This window comes from Camelus bactrianus, chromosome 16 (assembly GCF_048773025.1).
Source record: "Camelus bactrianus isolate YW-2024 breed Bactrian camel chromosome 16, ASM4877302v1, whole genome shotgun sequence".
Taxonomy (NCBI): domain Eukaryota; kingdom Metazoa; phylum Chordata; class Mammalia; order Artiodactyla; family Camelidae; genus Camelus; species Camelus bactrianus.
In genome coordinates this window covers 8,903,781-8,924,942 of record NC_133554.1, presented here as the reverse complement: position 1 = coordinate 8,924,942, position 21,162 = coordinate 8,903,781, and the positions used below count along the sequence as shown (strand labels likewise).

General features: G+C 48.1%; 1 protein-coding gene across 11 annotated transcripts in view; it reads left to right on the top strand.

Moving 5' to 3' along the window:
• Positions 1 to 13,428, top strand: part of NLRP1 (NLR family pyrin domain containing 1) — a 29,086-nt gene extending 15,658 nt beyond the window's left edge. For 5 of the 11 annotated variants that reach the window (XM_074342438.1, XM_074342433.1, XM_074342437.1 and 2 more), the window contains 10 exons: positions 790 to 879; positions 2,001 to 2,123; positions 2,950 to 3,041; positions 3,644 to 3,806; positions 5,140 to 5,363; positions 7,606 to 7,868; positions 8,418 to 8,543; positions 9,559 to 9,700; positions 12,154 to 12,198; positions 12,634 to 13,428. In XM_074342438.1, coding sequence (XP_074198539.1) covers positions 790 to 879; positions 2,001 to 2,123; positions 2,950 to 3,041; positions 3,644 to 3,806; positions 5,140 to 5,363; positions 7,606 to 7,868; positions 8,418 to 8,543; positions 9,559 to 9,700; positions 12,154 to 12,198; positions 12,634 to 12,971 — 1,606 coding nt within the window. In that variant the 3' untranslated portion in view covers positions 12,972 to 13,428. Of the gene's footprint in view, positions 1 to 789; positions 880 to 2,000; positions 2,124 to 2,949; positions 3,042 to 3,643; positions 3,807 to 5,139; positions 5,364 to 5,467; positions 6,523 to 7,605; positions 7,869 to 8,385; positions 8,544 to 9,370; positions 9,701 to 12,153; positions 12,199 to 12,633 lie in introns of those variants that run through there. The other 6 variants (XM_074342436.1, XM_074342439.1, XM_074342441.1 and 3 more) reach the window with 6 other exon arrangements.
• The last annotated feature ends 7,734 nt before the right edge of the window (positions 13,429 to 21,162 follow it).

Genomic DNA, 21,162 nt, shown 5'->3' with positions numbered 1-21,162 from the left:
CAGCACGCCACCTCTCAGCCACTTCCTCTCTTCACCACCTCCTGAGAACAAGTCCTCTGCAGCTCCTGGCCGGGCCCTGTCACACACTCAGAGAGCTGACGGGCGCCAGACCCTCCATGTCCCACCACACTGGTCCTGCCCTCGGTCCCGGCTCCGTGGTGAAAGTGCGCCCCGGAGCCCAGCCTCTGCAGGGATTCTGGATTCGTGGATCCAGCTCACCGGTCTCTGGTCAGATCTTGTCTCAGAGCAGCCTGCTCTCTGACATCCTGCGAAGGGACTGCTTCCTTCCTCCCGGAGCTGCCCACATGCCCTCCAGGAATGAAGATTTAATCCCGAGCCACTGGGAATGCCCCTGGGATGGCCTCTGCCAACCAGGGCCACCTCACCCAAGGTCATGCCCCCTTCCTGGGGTGGCCTGCAGCCAATGCCTGACTGGTGTTGGGGTATAAAGATTCAGCCCGTCATCCCAATTTGGGACAGCTCTGAGGGGCCATGCTGAATTCAGTGTCCCCCCACCAGAGGCAGCTGAGGTCTGCAGTGAGACTACATCCAGCCCAGTTTTTCCCTCTGCCCCATCCTGCATCCCTCCCTCCCCTTGGCCTGGTGTTGACTCAAGAACACCCCCGGATAAACCTCCTCACCCTACTTTCCATCTCAGAGCCTGATTCCCGGGGAACCCAACCTGTGACAGCTTCCCATGGGAGGTGGCGGACTCCCTGCTTCTGAGCCCTGAGGACCTCGGGATCATGCGGGAGTCCCGGGAGAACCAGGCTTCCTTTGTGCTTTCAGGCTGGACCAGACCCAGCTGAGTGAGGAGGTGACAGAGATGCTGAGGGCCCTGAAGGAGGAGAAGCCTCAGCTGCTCATCTCCAGGAGACGGTAAGGTGGGGAGACCCAGGACTCCCTCCTGCTGACCCAGGCGGTGTCTGGGTCCTTGAGGCTCAGAGGGTCCAGAGCCAAGAGCTGGGGAAAGAAACATGGGGTGGAGGCAGAGGCAGCAGAGCTGGGAAGAAACCAAGAAACCACAGCAGCCAGAGTGAGGTTTTGTTGTTTGTTTGTTTGTTTGTTTAGTGCAAATAGAATCATTCCACTCCTCTGCTCAATCCCTTCCATTAGATGAATGAGATGAACAAATGAAAAAAGTGAAGGCGTGGGTGAGTGAGATTTGGAACATGGAATGCAATGTCCACCAGGGGGAGACAAAGACCAAGAGAGAGCACCTTGGCGTAGCAAGCGCACCCTAATCCCCACCTCCCAACACAAGTACACACACACCCTGGGGCTTGAGGGGTGAGCCCCAGAGACAGGAGGGTCCCTCCTCCTTCCCGGGGGAGTCTGTTGCACCCCCACGTTCTCCCAGTTTGGTGCATTTTGGCCTGTGACTGCAAAGGGCATCTCTTCTCGGGTCCCCTCACCTGAAATGGAAATGAGGGAGCTCCTAGGCTTAGAAGGGGACCCGTTCATCACAAAACAACATTCCCTGTGGCCCCACGATGTGTCAGACACACAGCAGCGAACAAGGACCCAACTTCCAGGAGCTCAGTGCAGCAGGGAGACAGGCACAAGTCACCGCTCTGCCTGGGCCCCTGTGAGGACTACGATGGGCCTTTTGACTTTATCCAGAGGAGATGATCTGAGTTCTAAACGATGGGAGGGGTTATCTGGGCAGAGAAGGCATCCATTCCAGGCAGAGACAGTGTTGCTGGGCAAGGGCTCGCGGCCTGATGTGCGTAGAAGCCAGTACTTCCACACAGGCTTTTGAAAAAAGAAAGAACTTTGAGGCTGACTGGCAAGGAGACAGCAGGGGAGGCTCTCACATCTGCCTCCTTGATCCAGGGTTCGTGGATTAAGGAAATTTCAAGTTTGGAAGCTGACTGGCTAGTCTCAAATCAGTCCCTATAAACTCCCCGAGTTTCTGGAAGCCAGATTTTCCTTTCTGAAGGACTTCTTGTTCCGTAAAGGGCTGCAGTGGCAACATTTCTATTCTTTGAGTCCTATAGACTGAAGATTCTTGGTTCTGGTGTCATCTTGGAGACGTGGGTTCCCGTCTTGTGCATGTGCAGTGCTGTCTCCATAAGATTAATCAGTCAATCAATTCAAGGAGGCAAAACCATTGTAAGCCGGTCAGTGTTTTACTTGCTGTTTCCGTAGAGGCTCTGAGCTTAGCTTCCTTGAGGAATAGGAGGCCAGGGACCTGGAGCAAGGCCACTTCAAATGTCGTCCGCAGACGAGCAGTGTCAGAGTCAGCACCACCTGGGAGCCGGTCAGCGAGGCGGAGTCTGGCGCCCCACCTCACACCTGCCGAATCACAGTCTCTGGGGTGGGCCCAGGAGTCCGTGCTCTAACCGGCCCTCCAGGTGGTTTTTAACGCCCAGTTTAGAGGTCTAGACCCCTGGTCTAGAGGTGAGTGAGCAGGGAGCGTCGTGGCACAGGTGGGACTGGGGGCGGGAGACGGGGGCACGGTCAGGTCTTTGGGGCCATGTTAAGAACTTCCGCTTTCACTTCCAAAAGAAATAGAGACATTTCAGGGCTTCAGTGGAGAAATGCTGTGTTAGAGTCATGCTTTCAGATCAGCTGCTGTGAGGGAAATGGACCGGGGAGGGTCAGGAGCCAAAGCAGGGAAACTTTTAGGATGATGCCGTGGTTCCAGGGCCTGGGACTAGAGTGGAGGCAGTGGAGGTGGACAGAAGAGCACAGAAAAGAGGGCTGTTTTGGAGGTGGTGTCAAGGTGACCGATCAAGGTGATCAATCCACTCTCAAAAGTCAGGGTGGTACCCCAGTTCCGGCATAAAAGGCTGGGTGGATGGAGGCCATTCATGGAAACAGGGACAATGGGAGAAGCCTGATGGGGACCATGAGTTCAAACTCAGAGGAGCTGAATTTAAGCGGGGATGTCATGTAGACAGCCCGGCTTCCTCCAAGACCTCAGGGAGAATGCACTCTGTCTAGGAAGCCAAGTCTGCTGATCCCTAATGAGGGCCCAGGTGGCGGAGAGATGGGTGTAAACACGTCCTCACTCAAGCGGCAGAGACAAGAATCAGGTAGTTTGAAGGGGCCGGGCTGGGAGCGTCATGATGCGCGGCTGGGAGAGGGCATCTGTGAAAGGCCATTTCCTCCATCCCCCTGCCACTGCTGTGGGACAGGGCAGGATGCCCTCCTAGGAGAGCCCCATTCCACACGAGATCTTCCACCCACAGAACATTGCAGGATTTCTGCTTCCCTCTCTCCCAGCCTTGGGGGCTGGGGCTGCTCCTCTCCCAAATATGTGCAGTGTGCCTCAGAATCTGAACCGGAGTCCAGACTCCCAAGACCCACTCTGGGCTTCTGAGACCTGGGAATCACCTCTCCATCCCTGCCCACCCATCTTTTGAGGCGTGTTCATCTCACAAGCTGCCCACCCGCAGCACACTGGGAAGAGCAACGCTTCTGGGATGTGAGCGAGGGGAGGAAGGAGGGCTGGGGCCGGGGGGCAGCAGGGTTGAGCCTCCTCAGGCAGCAGGCCGGCAGCCCCAGGAGCAGGGATGGGGGCTGCCGCAGTCCAGCAGGCCAGCCCTGGGGTGAAGGGCCGTCCGTGATCTAGCCTTAGGGGACTGGGGGAGGCCATACGGGAGAACTAAAGCTGGCCCTGCCCTGTGTGTTCCAGAGGGAAGCTCCCCTCAGGTAGCACAGGTGGGACCCTTCTGTCTGTCTGCTCCTGCCCCTCCGGGGGACCTGCACACGGCGTCTCTGGGGACTGAAGATGACTTCTGGGGCCCCACAGGGCCCGTGGCTACCGAGATGGTTGACAAAGAGAGGAGCCTGTACCGGTGAGTGAGGGGGCTCTGCGTGCCCCCCACCCAACCAGCCTCACACTGAGTCCCCACAGACAGTCTGTACCCCACTCACAGCCCACTGGGTCCCCACCCCTTTTCCAAGCCACCAGGCAGGGGTAGGACTGAGATACTGGATCGGTCCTTTTATTATGGAAAAAGAGGTTTTGGTATGAAAATTTTCAAACATACACAAAAGTAGAGTCCAGGGAACTTCCATATATACCCATTACCCGGATTCAACCACCATTTTGCCCAATTTGTTTCAACTATTCACTTTCCCCCTCTTTTGTTGTTACAGTATTTTAAATCCCAGGTGTCAGGTGATTTTATCCTTAAATATTTTGGGAGACATTTTAAAAAGTACAAATAAAGACCTTTTCTTCCATAACCACAGTGCCATGTTCACATCTAACAACGTTTACCGTGGGTCTTTTCGTGTCATCTGACACCCCGCCCCTTATTTGAACGTGCTCCACTGTCTGAGTGTGTCTCTGCAAATGCTTTGTTCTAATCAAATGAAGTCCACTCGTATGTGGCTTGTCATGTCTCTTAAATAGCATCTAAATCTCCTTTCATCTGTATGCTTCTATTTAATTAATATCCACCAGGTGCGAAGTACCGTACCAGTAACTGGGGGCCCTGAGATAAATACGGCAGCCCTGCCTTCCCGGGGTCTCCAGCCATGAGTAATACTTGTCTGTGACCCCTGTCATGACCTCCCACATAACACACTGCCACTCACCATCATAGACGTTACCTCAGCTGGGAGATAACCCCCAACTGAACACCTACAGAAGCTGGCATCCTCGACCCCATGATTTACCGGATGGGGAAACTTGGGACAGTCACTTAAGAACCCTGCGAAGTGTTGTTTTCGGCTCCCGGGGTTTATCATTAATGTTATCATGCAAAATGCCATTAATTATTGGCAAATAGGCCCTTTAAAAACAAGAACACTTTCCTATTGTATCATCATCATCAGTATCATCATTATAAAAATGGCCAGCCATCCCCAGCGCATATGAAGCTGTGCGCACGCATTAGGTCACTGACTCCTCACGGCCCTGTGATGGGTGATGTTATGATCCTGTGTTACCGGTGGGGAAACTGAGATGGAGATTGGGGCGGGGGTTCAAGTACTTGTTCACGGATCCACAGTCAGAGAGCAGAGGAGCCGGGACTCAAACTCAAACCCTCTGACTCCAGCATCTGGGTCTACAGGCATTCTACTGGATCCGCAGTGCCCGGCACAGGCTCTGGCCTCCAGTAAGGGCTCAGTGAGTTTGTGTAGAGTAATTCAGTGTCCACTGCTCCCTCTTCTTCCCAGAGTCCACTTCCCCATGGCCGGCTTCTACCACTGGCCCAGCACGGGTCTCCGCTTCGTGGTGAGAGGGCCAGTGACCGTTGAAATTGAATTCTGTGCCTGGGACCAGTTCCTGAACAGAACTGTCCCACCACACGGCTGGATGGTTGCAGGGCCTCTGTTTGACATCAAGGCTGAGCCAGGAGCCGTGGCAGCTCTGTACCTCCCTCACTTTGTGGCCCTCCAAGGTAAGCAAGAGGGAGGGGTGGAGGCAAAGTGATGGTGGTAAGAATGGGCCTGAAAGGGGCTTTGGGTGGTGATGTTCTGAGGGAGGAACTCTTGGCTTCCTTAGAGACAATGAGAGGGGGTTGGCCCTGTGGCCTGATCCCATGGCCCTGCCGGCCCTGCCCTTCCTGCTGAGTGTGTCATCAGCACCTTCCAGGCTCAGGTGAGTTGCTGAAGCATAGAGCAACTTTCCCCGCTCAGGGAGAGACACTGGACCCCCACTGTGTAAAGGTGGAAGCACAGAGAGCTGTCTTGCACAGTGGTTACCAGTATGGGCTGCCGGAGTTTGGCTCCCAGCGAAAGAACTTGCTTCCCAACTCGGAGAGTCTAAACAAATTACTTAACTTCTTGGTGCATCATGTGACAAGTGGCGCTAATAACAGCGTCCCCCTCCGTGTTGTGAGGACACCCTAGCCACGCCCTGGTCAGTCTGGGAAATGGGACTGGCCCAAGGAAGAGGTCCCCCTCCAAGTGCACAGGAGTCCAGCCTAAGCCTGCTGGGCCGAAGACCAAATCTGGACAGGAGTGAATTCACCAAGCTGGTGGCCCTGGCGGAGGGCTGCTGGGACGTGGCTAATGATAACTGTGAACGATGATCAGCCGTCTGTGCCTGATAGCAGGCAAGGCAGTTCCATTTACATTCACATCATCTTGATTTTCACAACGACCTAGCGAGGCAGCTGCTATGGTTTTCCCCTGATGCACCAGTGAGAAAACTGAAGCTCAGAGATGTGAAGATGCTTGACCAGAGCTGGGAATCCTAACCCAGGTCCTATTAACCCCAGGATGAGAGCCAAACCCACACGCCCCCAAGGCCTGCCCAAGCCCATATCCCACCAGCCTTCTCTAGACCACATCCTGGACTTCACACTGCGGCTGGACAGAACTTGTTCCCTTTGGATTCTGAATTCAGAGCTAGAGGCAAAATACACAAAGGCTGCTTGTAGCTCCAGGTGCCCAGGCCCCGCCAGGAAACCAGGGCCCTTCCCGGAATGCCTGCCGCCTGCTCTCCGCACTGCAGCTGTTTCTTGTCCTGGCCACAGTGACCTCACTGCCTAATGCAGGCCTGATTTAGGACTCCGGTGCTGGCTGTTTCTTCTTCATCATTGGGGAGGTCCTACGTCAAGTAACTTCCCATGGTGGGTTTTCTCCCACTATTACCTGAAAACTGGGTTTGCCTCTTGGTGGGTGTGGAGCCAAAAGACACAACCCAGCCGAAGACAGGGAGAAGAAAGAATTTATTACTTGCAACAGGTAAGGAGAACACGGGATCTTTCTCAAAGCAGTGTCTCCCCAAACAGCAAAACTGGGGAAGCTTTAAGCTAAGGGTTCATGCATATTCATGAAGGCGCTTTAGTTGATCGAATTCCCAAGGGTCAGGAAAGGTCACCACCATCATCCCTTTGGTTTCAGCGCCTGCTGCCTGCGGGGTTTAAATTCTGCAGAACAGCTCAAGAAAGCGCTTCAGGCTAGTCTTCACCATTGAAACAGAACTGAGAGTCTGTACAACTCATTTGTTACCTTTGCTATTGTTACTTCCCTGGCTTAATAACAGTTCTTTTGCTCCCTTGAGATCATTATTACTGAGACTTGTTCAAAGACAAGCTTTGTGGCCAGATCACAAAATGGCTTAAGCCAAAAATGGCTTCTCTTTTATGTCAAGAAAGCCATGCCTCGTTCTCTTTCTCCAGGGACCCCCCCCCCCCATCTGCTTACACTCCCTCTCCCCCGCTACCCATCCCAGGAATGCACTTGCCCTAGATGGCTAGGAACCACACATGCTTCGAAATTGTTGCTTCTCTGGAACAACAGTTCATTGAGCACTTTTGTTTAATAAAGGGCTGTGAGGCTGTGGGCCCCAGGCCCTGACACAGAAACACTCCTACAGTAAGCAGGTGGGGTCAGGGGTCCCTGGAGAAAGAGAACCACACCAGCATGGGTAAACGTGGGATCAGTAACTTTCCTGGCTCCAGGACCAGAGGCTGGGCTCCTGTGTGGGTTTGGCTGCAGGCGTTCCTGCAATGTTCCCACCCTAGAGACAGGATTGCCCGCAGCCACAAAAGGCCCCAGCCCCAGACATGCTGCCTTCCCTGGCTGGGTCCCCCAGGAAGGCCACTGAGCCTGCACCCGGGACCTCCCTCCCCTAGCCGAGCCTCACTCCTTGAGGGCACTAAGTCCTTGCCTCTCAAATCCACTGTTCGGCAGGGAACTGCGTGGACATCCCTCTGTTCCATGTGGCCCACTTCAAAGCGGAGGGGATGCTCCTGGAGAAGCCAGCCAGGGTGGCACCCTGCTACACAGTCCTGGAAAACCCCAGCTTCTCCCCCATGGGAGTTCTGCTGAGAGTGGTCCATGCCGCCCTGCGCTTCATTCCCATCACCTCCACCGTGCTGCTGTACCATCACCTCCATCCTGAAGAAGTCACCTTCCACCTCTACCTGATCCCCAGCGACTGCTCCATTCAGAAGGTGATGCTAAGAGCCAGAAAGGCTGGGCTGACAGGAAACATGAAATGCAACCAGAGGGTCCCTGAGATGGGTCAACTGGGAATGAGGATGGGCCTTTTATAAGTGGGGACCTCGAAGTGGGTGAATAATCCTGCCCCTGCTCAGCCATGGGTGGGTCTGGATCCCTAAGGTCTCCTCCAGCTGGCTTTGCTGGTCCATCACTCACCTCTGGACAAGCCTCTTTCCAGGAGTTAAAAGGATGGGAGGTCTCCATGCTTAGAACTGTCTCCTTTCCACCGTTTCCCCGTCCTCTCCAACAGTGCCCCAATTCCCACCCAGAATTAGCAGAGGCCAAGCGTGGGGCGCTCTGTGTAGCAGTGCAAGGGGGTTGAGGGGCCAGCAGGGGTGGTGTAGCCCCCCACCCCCACCCCCCGACACACAGAAGCACAATCTCATTTTGTTCAGACCAGATTCCAAGGGAGGTATCTCTGAGCCAGGCACGCCTCCTCCTTTGATGGTTGTTCGGTACTTTCCTCAGGCCCTTTGATGGTTGTTCGGTACTTTCCTCAGGCCATAGATGATGAAGAACAGAAATTCCAGTTCGTGCGGATACACAAGCCGCCCCCGCTGACCCCGCTCTACATGGGCTCCCGCTACATTGTGTCTGGTTCAGAGAGGATGGAAATAATGCCTGAGGTGAGCGGCCCAGATGTTCCGCCCTCCCCGGGGCCCGAGGTCATGCTTGCGGATGGATAGCTGCGGGCAGCTCTCAGATCTTTCCCAGGGGCGGGTTAAACTGGGGTTGGGCACAGACTGGGAGTGGGATTCAGGGTGGGCAGAATGCTTCAAAGATTGGGAGAAAAAGGAAGCTGGGGGGAGGGTCACATTCAGGATGAGGACAACAGTGGGATTTGACTTGGGGGCGCTGAGAAGAGTTGGGCTATAGGGTGTCCAGCCCTCCAATCAAAAGCACCATGAAAGGGAGGGTATAGCTCAGTGGCAGAGTGCGTGCCTAGCTTGCATGAGGTTCTGGGTTCAAGCCACATTGCCTCCATCAAAAATTAATTAATTAACTAACTAACTAACTAACCTAATCCCCCCCCCAAAATTAAATTAAAAAAAAAAACCCACAATGAACTTACATGGAGCTGAACACACGGGGTTTAGGACTCATGGCGGTGGGAGACCACACACCACAGGAAACCACGGGGCCTCTCAGCACAAAGGTGTCAGGAAGAACCTATTATAGCATCTACCCTGCCTTGGTTGGGTAATTTGGGGGAAGGTCTAAGGAAATGGAGATTTGCTCTAGATTGGGTGCTGTCGGAAGGCAGGGGCAATTCTATGACTGGGAACCTCAGCACGTCTTTAGTCAGAGCAGACCCGACAAGGATAAAGCCGCAACTGCTTAAATAGCAGGGACTCGTTCAGCAGGGAGGGAGGAGATGGAGGAAGAGGATCTGGTTTGGGATGTGTGAACACTCCATTCAAGGATGAATCCTGACTCATTCATGGGGCATCAGCCTGTGCTTATCCTTCTGATTCAGGGTTTGTGGGAAATGAGGAAAAGAGCAGTGTCTGAAGGTTGAAGTTGATTTCAGTCCAGGAAATCATCGGAGTGGGGCTGAGCAGGGCCAAGGAGGTGTCGGCTGGGGAAAGACTTCACCTGCAGGACGGATGGTGGCTTCTCCCACGGTGATTCTTTCTGCAGGAGCTGGAGCTCTGCTATCGGAGCCCCAGAGAAGCCCAGCTGTTCTCTGAGTTCTATGTTGGCCATTTGAGGTCGGGGATCAGGCTACAGATGAGAAACAAGAAAGATGGGACCGTGGTATGGGAAACCTTGGTGAAACCAGGTAAAGTCAAGACAAGGGGCACAGAGGTGGGAAAGAGAAAGTCGATTAAAGTGCGGACGTGTGTGTTGCCAGGGTGGGTAGGGGTTGGGGGGAGGCAGCAGTTTGTATTATCACAATTTGCCGATGAGAAGAAACAGTCCAGTGGGGAGTTAGGTAGCTTTTTCTGGTTACACAACAGAAAAGAATTTGAAGTCAAGTTAACCTGACTCTAAGTCCCGTGTTCTCTCTCTGGCACCATGATGTCTCCACACTGCCCTTGAATTAATAGATTTTGACACCCACAAGGTTTTTGGCAGTTTCTCACGATAGCTTGGATATTCAATGAAACAGTAAGAACTAGATGGTTATATGGTTGTGTAGATAAGTCAGTTTTTGCAATGTGAGTTACTCTAACCTGGATCATTCAGATTATTTTCAAGGTAGACAAGAAGGAATCAGATAATGAACTTTCATGGAAGGGAGAAACTTTACAGTCTCTTAGTCCAACACCAACACCCCCCAAGGACGAGAACCTCCTGAGCAGCCCTTCCTGGGACAGCCAGCCCTTGTCAGCTATTAAAATATGATCACATTGCCTGAGCTGCTGTGACAGATGTCACACTGTGGTAGAAAGAGAATGGACTTTTTTTTTCATTGAAATTATAGTCAATTTACAATGTCATGTTAATTTCTATACAGCATTTCTAATGATTCAGCTATAAATGTATGTATATTTATATACACACACACATACTCCTTTTCATACTCTTTTTCATTATAGGCTATTGCAAGGTATTGAATATAGTTCCCTGTGCCATACAGTAGGACCTTGTTGTTTATTTTATATGTGGTAGTTAGTATCTGCAAATCCTAAACTCCTAATTGATTCCTTCCCCTCAACCCTTTCCTGATAACCATAAGTTTGTTTTCTATGTCTGTAAGTCTGTCTCTGTTTTGTAAACAAGTTTATTTGTGTCATTTTTTTTTTTAGATTCCACATGTAAGTGATAGCATACAGTATTTTCCTTTCTCTTTTTGGCTCACTTCGCTTAGAATGACGATCTCCAGGTCCATCCATGTTGCTGCAAATGGCATTATTTTATTCTTTTTTCTGACTGAGTAGTATTCCATTGTGTGTGTGTATATATCCCATTTTCCTTATCCAGTCATCTGTTGATGGACATTCAGGTTGCTTCCATGTCTTGGCTATTGTAAATTACTCAGTCTTGGCTTGGGTACAGTGAAAGGTGGAGAATTCACTGGCCCCACTCTGGCTTTTCCTTGACTGGGTGAGCTTGGGAAAATTACTTAACTCATTTGAGTCTCAGTTTCCTCATATGTAAAACGAGGCTCACAATGCCTAACTTGTAGGATTGTTGGAAAGATTAAACAAAATAATGTCTGTTCATGTCTCACACAGTGGTCCCTAATAAGTAGTAGCAATATTATTCTTTTTCCTCATATTAAGCCAATTTCTTCTTCATCTCCATCTTAATTCTGTCCCTCGGAGCTGACAGAAGAATCTGTTTCCTCCAGGGGAAAGCCCTTCAGTTACTTAAGGACTGTGATCAAGGCCTCCCTTAGGTCTGCTCTTAGGCAAGTTAAACATCTCCACTTCCTCCCATCATTCCTCTTATATTTTGGTTTTTAAATTCTTTGCCATCTGGGTCACCTTCCCCAGTAGATGCTCCCATTTGCAGCTGAGTCAGGATGGACCCCAAGGCTGTCCGTCAGCATGGAGGATGTGGAACACCCTCCTCCCTCCATCCAAGTGAACCCCATGCTCCCAGAACCACAGTTGGAGCCCCCCTCTCCCTGTTCCCACTACCACACGCTGTCAGGTCACACTGACCTTGAGTCTGCTCAGATTCCCGGGTCTTGTCCACACGAGCTGCTGTGGACAGCCCCTTCCTCTCCTTCTGCAAGTAATTGATTAAGCCCCTTCATTCATTGCTGCTATTTATTTTCCTGTTGAAATTCACCCATCAATCCCAGGTGCTAAGGTTTTCTTGGTCTTGATTTTGAAATCAAAATCCAGAGCAGATTTGATCTGTGGGAATCCAGAAGACCACACAAGGGCATGGAGATAGATTTCTGCTCAGAAGAAGGACATCTCAAATAGTTTAAGCTGTCTAAACCCTGGTTAGTTCTCCACCAGGGTTCCCTTCAGGTCAAGACTGGATTAAACCATTTCTGGGATGTTGAGAGAGAAATTGCTGTAGCTCATTTGGGTGTCTTTTCTCTCTCTGTCTCTCTCTCTGATTATTGCCTCTGGGCCCCCGCTTCTCCATATTCACCTAGATAATCTCTGAAGGCCCTCCCAGCTTTTACTCCAGATTCTATCAGACTTCGTCTGTATCTTGTTCTCAGAATCAAACAATCTCAGAAATAAATGGGCAGGAGTTTCAAGGATTATCACGTGTATGAATAACCATCCCTGTTACAGATGCTTCTTCATCTCTGTTTTCCTCCAGGAGATCTCAGGTGTTCAGCCACTCTGGTCCATCCAGGCCCAAAAGGTCAGTGAGAGCTGTTAGAGGCCACAAGAGCCTGTGGCAGCCAGTCTGGGCTGTACTGTCTGGTCCTGAAGGGGAGGGAAGAGAGAAAAGGAAGGGGCTCTGTCATTGCCAACCTCACAAGGGATCAGGCCGTGGAGAGCGTCGTGTGCCCCAGGGCGGTCCCTCCCCATGCCCCTTCCTCTTCCCATGGGGGCCCTGGCACCTCCCACTGGACCACCTCAGATGCTTCCATCAAGAACCCCACCCCCACCCCTAGCTCAAGCAGAATGCTAGGCTGGGTGCTGATGTGAGGGAGGGCAGAGGTGCCTTCCTGGTGCCTCAGACACCTTTACCTGGGAGAAGGAAGCCAGGGATGCAGGTGAGGTGAGTGGAGAGAAACAGGTGGGGGATCGGAGGTAGAGGCTGTGGTAGGAGCCCTTCTTCGTTCGTTTCCAGCCTCCCCATCACCCCCAGATGCCCCGGGCTTGCTTCACTTTGTGGACCAGTATCGGGAGCAGCTGGTGGCTCGAGTGACATCCGTGGACCCCATCCTAGACAAGCTGCACGGGCAGGTGCTGAGTGAGGAGCAGTACGAAGGGGTCCGGGCTGAGGCCACCAAGCCGGGCCAGATGCGGAAGCTGTTCAGCTTCAGCCGGTCCTGGGACTGGGCCTGCAAAGATCGCCTCTATCAAGCCCTGAAGGAGACCCATCCTCACCTAATTTTGGAGCTCTGGGAGATGTGGGGCACTGGAGGAGACCAGAGGGGGTTCCTGAAAAGCTCGGCAGTTGTCTGAACACCTGTCGTGAGTCCTGGGTCTGCCTCCTCACAATTTGTGTCTGTTTCTTCATCTATAAACAAGTTGCCATCTGAGTTGCTTTCTTGCCCTAAAGCTATGGAACTTCAATGATGCCTTTGCTGGGCATTATATGTCCATGCCCACAGGCACCCAGACTGCCTTCCTTGGCTTCCACGGGCCAGCTGTCCAGCTGGGAGGACAGCATCTCAGGGAATGTCTGCCTGGAGCTGGCAGGACTTCTGTGGATCTTGTAGAAGCCTAACCCAAGAACCTGGTCTGATGGCCACAGGAGCCAAGCCTAGAGCCCTCCCTGTGCCACCCAGATGCAAGGAGGAGTAGGGGGGACATGGGACTGGCCACCTCTGGCTGGAGACGGACAATGGAAATGGATACCTTGGGGGTCTTGAATGGCTTGTGAATAGGGGCGAAAACAGATTTGTTTTTCACTTGTCCACATTGAGCTTGGTTTTTCTATTAGTCCAAATTGTGCTTCATTGTTTCTGAAGTTGAGGTGGGTTCCTAGAGCCAGGAGATGGTGGAGAAGGAGGCCATGAGAGAATCAAAAAAAAAAAAATACAACAAATGAGAGATGTATCAACTGAAAAAAATCATGCAACTTAAAAGTTGAGAATGATGTTTTATTCAGCAGTCTGAGGACTTCAAGTCTGGGGACATCTCAAATTTAGAAATTTAGCACTTTTCTATGTATAGGAAGATGCAAGAGTCTGGGCTCATTGAAATCACTCCTTTGATGTGCATCTTAGCTAGCCAGAGCCAGTATCATGTTCTTTCCCATCCTGAGTCCCCTCTGGGGATAGGGGTGGCTGCAGTGGCTGAGGGCTTGGCAGGAGACATCCAGGGCTCACTGTTGGTGGCAGCTGTGGCTTGATGGCTGCAACATCCTTTGTTTCCTGATATGGTAGGCAACATTTTTCATTCACAAATGTCAACAAAAATTTTAGAAGATGGAAAGCAGATGATACAAGCTTCATCCCTTGGGGAAAGCTGACACCAAGCCTGCAAAGTTTCAAAAGATGCCTATTGGCACTGTAGAACCCGGGAAAGGGGCGGGCACTGCAGCTCTGAGTCCCTCTGAAGTGGGTGTAGGGAAGGGGAAAGCTGAGTCTGTATTAGGAGCAGGTAGGCACCCAGTCTCTCCCACTTACATGAACCCACAGAGCCAGAGCACTGCTGCTCCCTTCCTCCCTTCCTAAATGTTTGATCTCTGCAGAGGCTGAATCAGACAGACAGTTCAGAATATCAGCCGCAACTGGGAAAGCAGAGTGAGGTATTGTGTTGTAAAGAATAATAGGATTTAATTGATGGTCAGCATCCTTCCAGTGAGACACCTACACACTGATACCCTCCCCATTAGGTCCTCAGGGTGCTGGCAGACAGGAGTATAAAGCCAGCCATTCTACTCCTAGGTGCTGTCCCTAGAGAAATAAAAGCACAAGTCCATATAAAGATTTGTACGCAAATGTTCACAGAAGCTTTATGTGTAATAGCCCCAAACCAGAAACAACCCAAATACCCATTAATAGATAAATGGATAAACAAATTGTGGTACATCCATGTGATGGAATACTATACAACAACGAAAAGGACAAACTACTAATACACCGGACAAGGTAGGTGACTCTCCAAATAATGACAGTACGTAAAAGAAGCCAGACAAAAGAGAGTACGTACTGTGTGGTTCCATTTTTATAAATTTCTATAAAATGCAAATGAATCTAAGAAAGCAGATTAATGGTTGCCTGAGGGTGGGGTGGGAGTAGAGGGCACAAGGATGGACAGGAAGGAGGGATTCCCAAGGGACACAAGACACTTTAGAAGGATGATAGGTATGTTTGTTACTATGATTGTGGTGATGGTTTCACAGTGGGTATACACCCCGCAAAACATCAGATTTACACATTAAATATTGTATAGGGTTTATTGTGTCAGTTTTGCTTTAGTAGAGCTCTAAAATGCTGCCACATCCAGATGGCCATCCCATCTTTGAATATTTCGAGTGATGAGAAGTTGGCTGCCTCCGAGGCAGGTCCTCCCACCTCTGGGCAGCTCTGATTTTGAATGTTCTGCTGCTGGTGGAGCCCTGTCCTCTTTCTGTGGGAGTGATGGTTTTGAATCACATGCACAATGACACCTTTGTGCCAGCTCAACAAAGCCCTGTGCATCACAAAGAGTTAACACAGAATGTGGTGACTAACATGTTCTCAGCAGTCAGACTCAGAATTTCCCGGGAGCCAGGTGTTGGTGTCCAAGGAACAGAAGAACCTCAAGCATCCTCCAGTTGGGATGCCCATCCTGCCAAAGCCAGGGGCTCAGGTCGCCCCCATGGTGACTTCTCCATTTCCAACTGACTCCTGCCTAGTTTCTCATGAAACCATGTTCTCCCTTAATTCCAGTCGCCCACTCTTCCCATTATTATGGCTACCTAACAAAGCATCCTAAACCTCAGTGGCTTCAACAATGACAAAATTTAATTTGCTCAAGACATTTAACATTGTGAAGGGCTTGTCTCTGTTCCACTCAGCATCATTTGGAGGGGCTCAAAATCTGAGTGCTGGAATCACCTGAAGGACTGCTCAGTTGAATGTCTAGTGGTTGATGCTGGCTGTTGGTTGAGACCTTAGCTGTGGCTTTGTCACAAGGAGCTAGATTCCTAGAGTGAGTGGAGAGAGAGAAAGGGAGAATCAGAAGCTGTATCCTTTTATGATCTAGTTTTGGAGGTCACATAGCATCGTTTCATTTCTACCATATTCTGATAGTTAGAGCAATCATATCCCTTGAACCCATATTCAAGGGGAAGGAACTAAACCCCACCTCTCAGTAGGGTTGTGATATTTTAAGAGGAGCACATAGAATGGGAGATAGATAGATAGATAGATAGATAGATAGATAGATAGATAGATAGATAGATAGATAATTTTAGTACAGCCATCTTTGGAAAATACAATGTGTCACATCCTTCAAGTTTCTCCTGTATCAAACATCCTTTACCCTAGGAGTCCTCTGGCCAGTAATCAGGTGTGCCATCATTTCAACCTAGGGGAGAGGGCCTGACCCTCATCTGACTCTCTCCCCAACTTCCTCGGTTCTCAAAAGACACAAACAATCCTTCAGAATCTCAGATCATGGACACTGGAAATATTACTGATTCTTTGGATTTGCAGGTAGGTCAGCAAAAGGTAATCGAGCCCACAGTGGTGAAGCTGAGACCCACCCCCCGAAAGCCTCTGTGAGCCAGGAAATCAGTCCATGACTGAGCACAGAGCAGGTTCTGAATGGAGCGGTCACTGGGCATCAGGTAGAGGTGGAAGGTGGCTTTCTCAGGACCAAGGTGATGGTAGAGCAACATGGTGGGTGTGCGGGGAATGAAGAAGCCCAGGGCAGCATGGATTGTTCTCAACAGTGGTGGAAGATTGGGGGTTCTCCAGGAGCACTGTGTTCAGATGGATCCACCCTAGATGAATTTCCTTTCTCTTTCAAGTGGGCTACTTAGAACAAGTGTAACCTTCTTGGGAAGGACTCCATATCCTCTGGTGTAGCTCCTCTCTGAAGTACCCAGATTGTGGTATCTCAGGCAGATTTCCTGAGTTTCTCGGATGCTAGAAACCATCACCAAGTGGAAGAAATTAACTATTTGATGATCATGAGCATGTAGCCCCCAGACCTTCTGGCGCCTAAGGATTAAGCACCATTAACCAATCAGAGAATTATGCACAGCTGGTCACAGACACTGGGATGCCCCTCCCTCAGCGGCCTTTAAAAATGCTCAGCTGAAACCCTTCAGGGAATTCAGGGTTTGGGGAGCATAAGCCATGCATTCTCCTTGCTTGGCCCAGCAATAAATCTCTCTCTGCCCCAAACCCCAACATTTCAGTTGGTTTGGCCTCACTGTGCATCGGGCACATGAACTTGTGTTCAGTAACAATTTTGGTGAAGCCAGCCTAGGAGTCTGTGCTGGTGGCTGGTCAACCCCTGCTGGAAACAGCTTTTTCACTGGGTCCCCACCGGCTGCCAGAGCTCATCTCACTACAGGGAAATGAGACTCTCCCTGACAGGCACCTGCTGCCCTGGCACGAGGCTTTGGAGCTGAGAAACGTCCTGAGCTGCGATCCACATTCAGTGTTGCTTGAGGGTGAGTTGCTCCAGCTTTCACCAGCTGGAAATTCTCTCCACTCCATCTGGGTTCATTGTGAGCCACTCTGGGTCCATTCTCTTTCAAAATCTGAGCCAATCAGTTTGGAGACCTCTATCTACGAGTAGAAGTGGAATATTTCAGACTGCACCTCCTCTGATTGTGTGTCTGTGCAACCATGGCTTATTTATTGTTTGTGTTTTCGTGTTTGTCATTTTTAGGGTGAGCCACTCTGGCTTGCATAGGACGGGGAAATTCTACCCACTCCATCTGGGCTCATCCCCTTCCAGGAAGTGAGTCATTTTGGGCTCCCTGGGATCCACTCTGGGTCCATTTTCCCTCAGGAGCCAGGCCTCTCTGGAATGGAATGGGAGTGGAATTTGGGGGCTACACCTTGTCTGATCTTTGGTTTGTGGGACCATGTTTGTTGTTTGTACGTGTGCGTGTCAGTACTTGCGTTGGCTCGTTGAGACATCTTTGGCGAGTGATGGGGCACAAGCGTGAGGACATCAGAGCACTCTTCCCTGCTGTGCTGGCGTGGCCTGTGGCAGGGCATTGGTCAGAATTTCCCCTTTCTAGCCTTGGTCTTTCATTCGGCTTCCTTATCTCTGATGGGGCACTTGTTGGGGTTCTCCCCGTTTGAACTGAGGGGACATTGGTTGGGCATCACCCTTTTGAGCAAGGGAACTGTGACCCTTCAAGATTGTCTTTCGCATTGCATTTGTTTGCTTGATATTCGACAACACCAGCTGTGAATAGCTATTATGGATATTCAGAGCTCTGTTCCATCTTCCAGTTCCCAGAGGGTATATTTTGCAAAACTGGGAGATCTTCAGCTATGCGCCCATAAATGAAAGAAAATAATATGTATATATTTTTTGTAACACTGTGTGGGCTCAGCATTCCCTGAGATCTGGAGAACAGTGGCCCCTAATGGCTCTGCTATTATATCAAAGCAGGCTTTCTGCAGTCTTTGGCTTTATCCTGAGTTCATGTGTGTCTGAATGTTTCGGTACCTGAGTCCAAATCCTGTTCTCTCTTCCTAGTTTTGCTGAAAGTGAGGCATATGAATGTGACTGAATTTTATATATATATATATATATATATATATATATATATATATATATATATATATATATATATATATATATATATACACTATTTTCTATTACTGTTATTTCTTTAAACCAAAGTGGATGTTTGGGAACTGAAAAAAAATCCCGGAAACCCAAAGATGGTTGGGTTTTGTAAAAGCAATTAGAGCAGGAATTTGCATTTCTTTTTCTGTGCCTTTGAGATGTAAATGACCTACCTAGGCTCTCAAGGGAAAAAAAAGTTTTTTGTTTTTTTTAACTCAAGCAGAAAAATTGAGATTCCTGGTTCTGTCTTAAAATTAACTTGTCGATGAGCTCTATTTAATTGAACTTTGAGCTCTATTTAATTGACTTAAAAGTTATTGCTTACAAATTAAATACTTCTAAGTATAACAGAAGCTAAACAGGACAAGTTTCAGGTTCATGTGATGTAGAAAATGTTCAATATTGAATTGATACCTGATATTAAAGCCAGCTTAAGATTGTTGGTGTAATCAGTACAGACAAGTCTTTTATTGTATCTAAGTTCACTGAAGGTCAGTAAGTTCATTTTCTGTTGCAGTTTGTCAGCAGAAAGAAAAAAATTAATTAACTTGATATGATAAGATTATTGTAAGTAAATTAAATACAAATGAGATGGGAGCTTTGGGGTGAACTCTTTGGAAATAATTACATTTTAGGAATGTCTACTAAAGGATGATCTCTCTAAATATTTGGTAACTTGAAAGTTTATAGTTGTGCTGAATTGCGTTAAATGATGAAAGTTTGTTAAATGGCTAGGTCATTCTCAAACAATATAAGACACTAAAACATTGTTTCCTAAACACTGGCTTCCCTTTACAGAGAAACTAAAGGTGTTTAGGACTATTGTTAAGTATGTTTGGTGCCACACTGAGATTTTCTGTGAAAAGCACATGGTTTTGGAGATTATTGTTTGTGTTTGTCAGTCTACAGAATGCTGATGTAAAAGACAGTCCATAGTTGCTTACTTCTTGGTTTTCACTAGAAATTAAGATTTTTAGGAGCTGAGGATCCTAATTTAAATATGTAATTGAAGTAACTAAAAATAATAAAGGAAACATTTCAGTATAGAGTAGTTAAGTAGGATATGTTTTTTTTGTTTGTTTTTTTTATTGAAGTATATAGTCAGTTACAATGTGTCAATTTCTTACCTGCAGGGTATCCCAGTCATGCATATATAAATACATATATTTGTTTTCATATTCCTCCTCATTAAATGTTATTACAAGATACTGAATATAGTTCCCTGTCTTATACAGAAGAAACGTTTATATCTATTTTTATATACAGTGGTTAACATTTGCAAATCTCAAACTTCCAGATTTATCCCTTCCCACCCCCTTTCCCCTAGTAACCATAAGATTGTTTACTATGTCTGTGAGTCTGTTTCTGTTTTGTAGATGAGTTCATTGGTGTCCTCTTTTTTCTTTTCTTTCTTTCTTTTTTTTTTTTTTTTTTTTTTTTTTTTAGATTCCACATATGAGTGATATATGATGTTTTTTCTTTCTCTTTCTGGCTTACTTCACTTAGAATGACAATCTTCAAGTCCATCCATGTTGCTGCAAATGACATTATTTTATTCTTCTTTATGGCTGAGTAGTATTCCATTGTGTAAATATACCACAACTTCTTTATCCAGTCATCTGTCAATGGACATTTAGGTTGCTTCTATGTCTTGGTTATTGTATATAGTGCTGCTATGAACATTGAGGTGTGTGTATCTTTTCAAAGTAGAGTTCTCTTAAGATATATGCCCAGGAGTGGGATTGCTGGATCATATGGTAAGTCTATTTTAAGTCTTTTGAGGAATCTCCATATTGTTTTCCATAGTGGCTGCACCAAACTACATTCCCACCAACAGTGTAGGAGGGTTCCCTTTTCTCCACATCCTCTCCAGCATTTATCATTTGTGGACTTTTGAATAATGGCCATTCTGACTGATGATACCTCATTGTAGTTTTGATTTGCATTTCTCTGATAAGTAGAAATATTGAGCATTTTTTCATGTGCTTATTGCCCATTTGTATGTCTTCATTGGAGAATTGCTTGTTTAGGTCTTCTGCCCATTTTTGGATTGGGTTGTTTGTTTTTTGCTATTAAGTTGTATGAGCTGTTTATATATTCTGGAAATTAAACCCTTGTCAGTCACATCATTTGCACATATTTTTTTCTCATTCCATAGGTTGTCATTTTGTTTTGTTTATGGTTTCCTTTGCTGTGCAAAAGCTTATACATTTAATTAGGTTTTATTTGTTTATTTTTGCTTTTATTTCTATTGCCTGGGTAGACTACCCTAGGAGAACTTTGCTAAGATTTACGTCAGAGAATGTTTTGCATATGTTTTCTCCAAAGAGGTTTATAGTGTCTTGTCTTATGTTTAAGTCTTTAAGCTGTTTTGAGTTTATTTTTGTATATTGTGTGAAGGAATGTTCTAACTTCATTGATTTACATGCAGCTGTCCAGTTTTCCCAACACCACTTGCTGAAGAGACTGTCTTTACTCCATTGTATATTGTTGCCTCCTTTGTCAAAGATTAATTGACCATAGGTCTGTGGATTTATTCTGGGCTGTCTGTTCTGTTCCATTGATCCATGTGTCTGTTTTTGTACCAATACCATGCTCTTTTGATTACTGCAGCTCTGCAGTATTGTCTGAAGTTTGGGAAGGTTATTCCTCCAGCTTCGTTCTTTTTCTTCAGCATTGCTTTGGCAATTCTGAGTCTTTAGTGATTCCATATAAATTTTAGGATTATTCTACCTCTGTGAAAAATGTCCTGGGTAATTTGATAGGGATCGCATTAAATCTATAGATTGCATTGGACAGTATGGCCATTTTGGATATATGTTTTGAGTTTAAAAAAAGAGGAAAATGAGAAATGAATTGCATTTTATTAAGGAAAAAGAGGGTGATTTGGTCCTAGAAC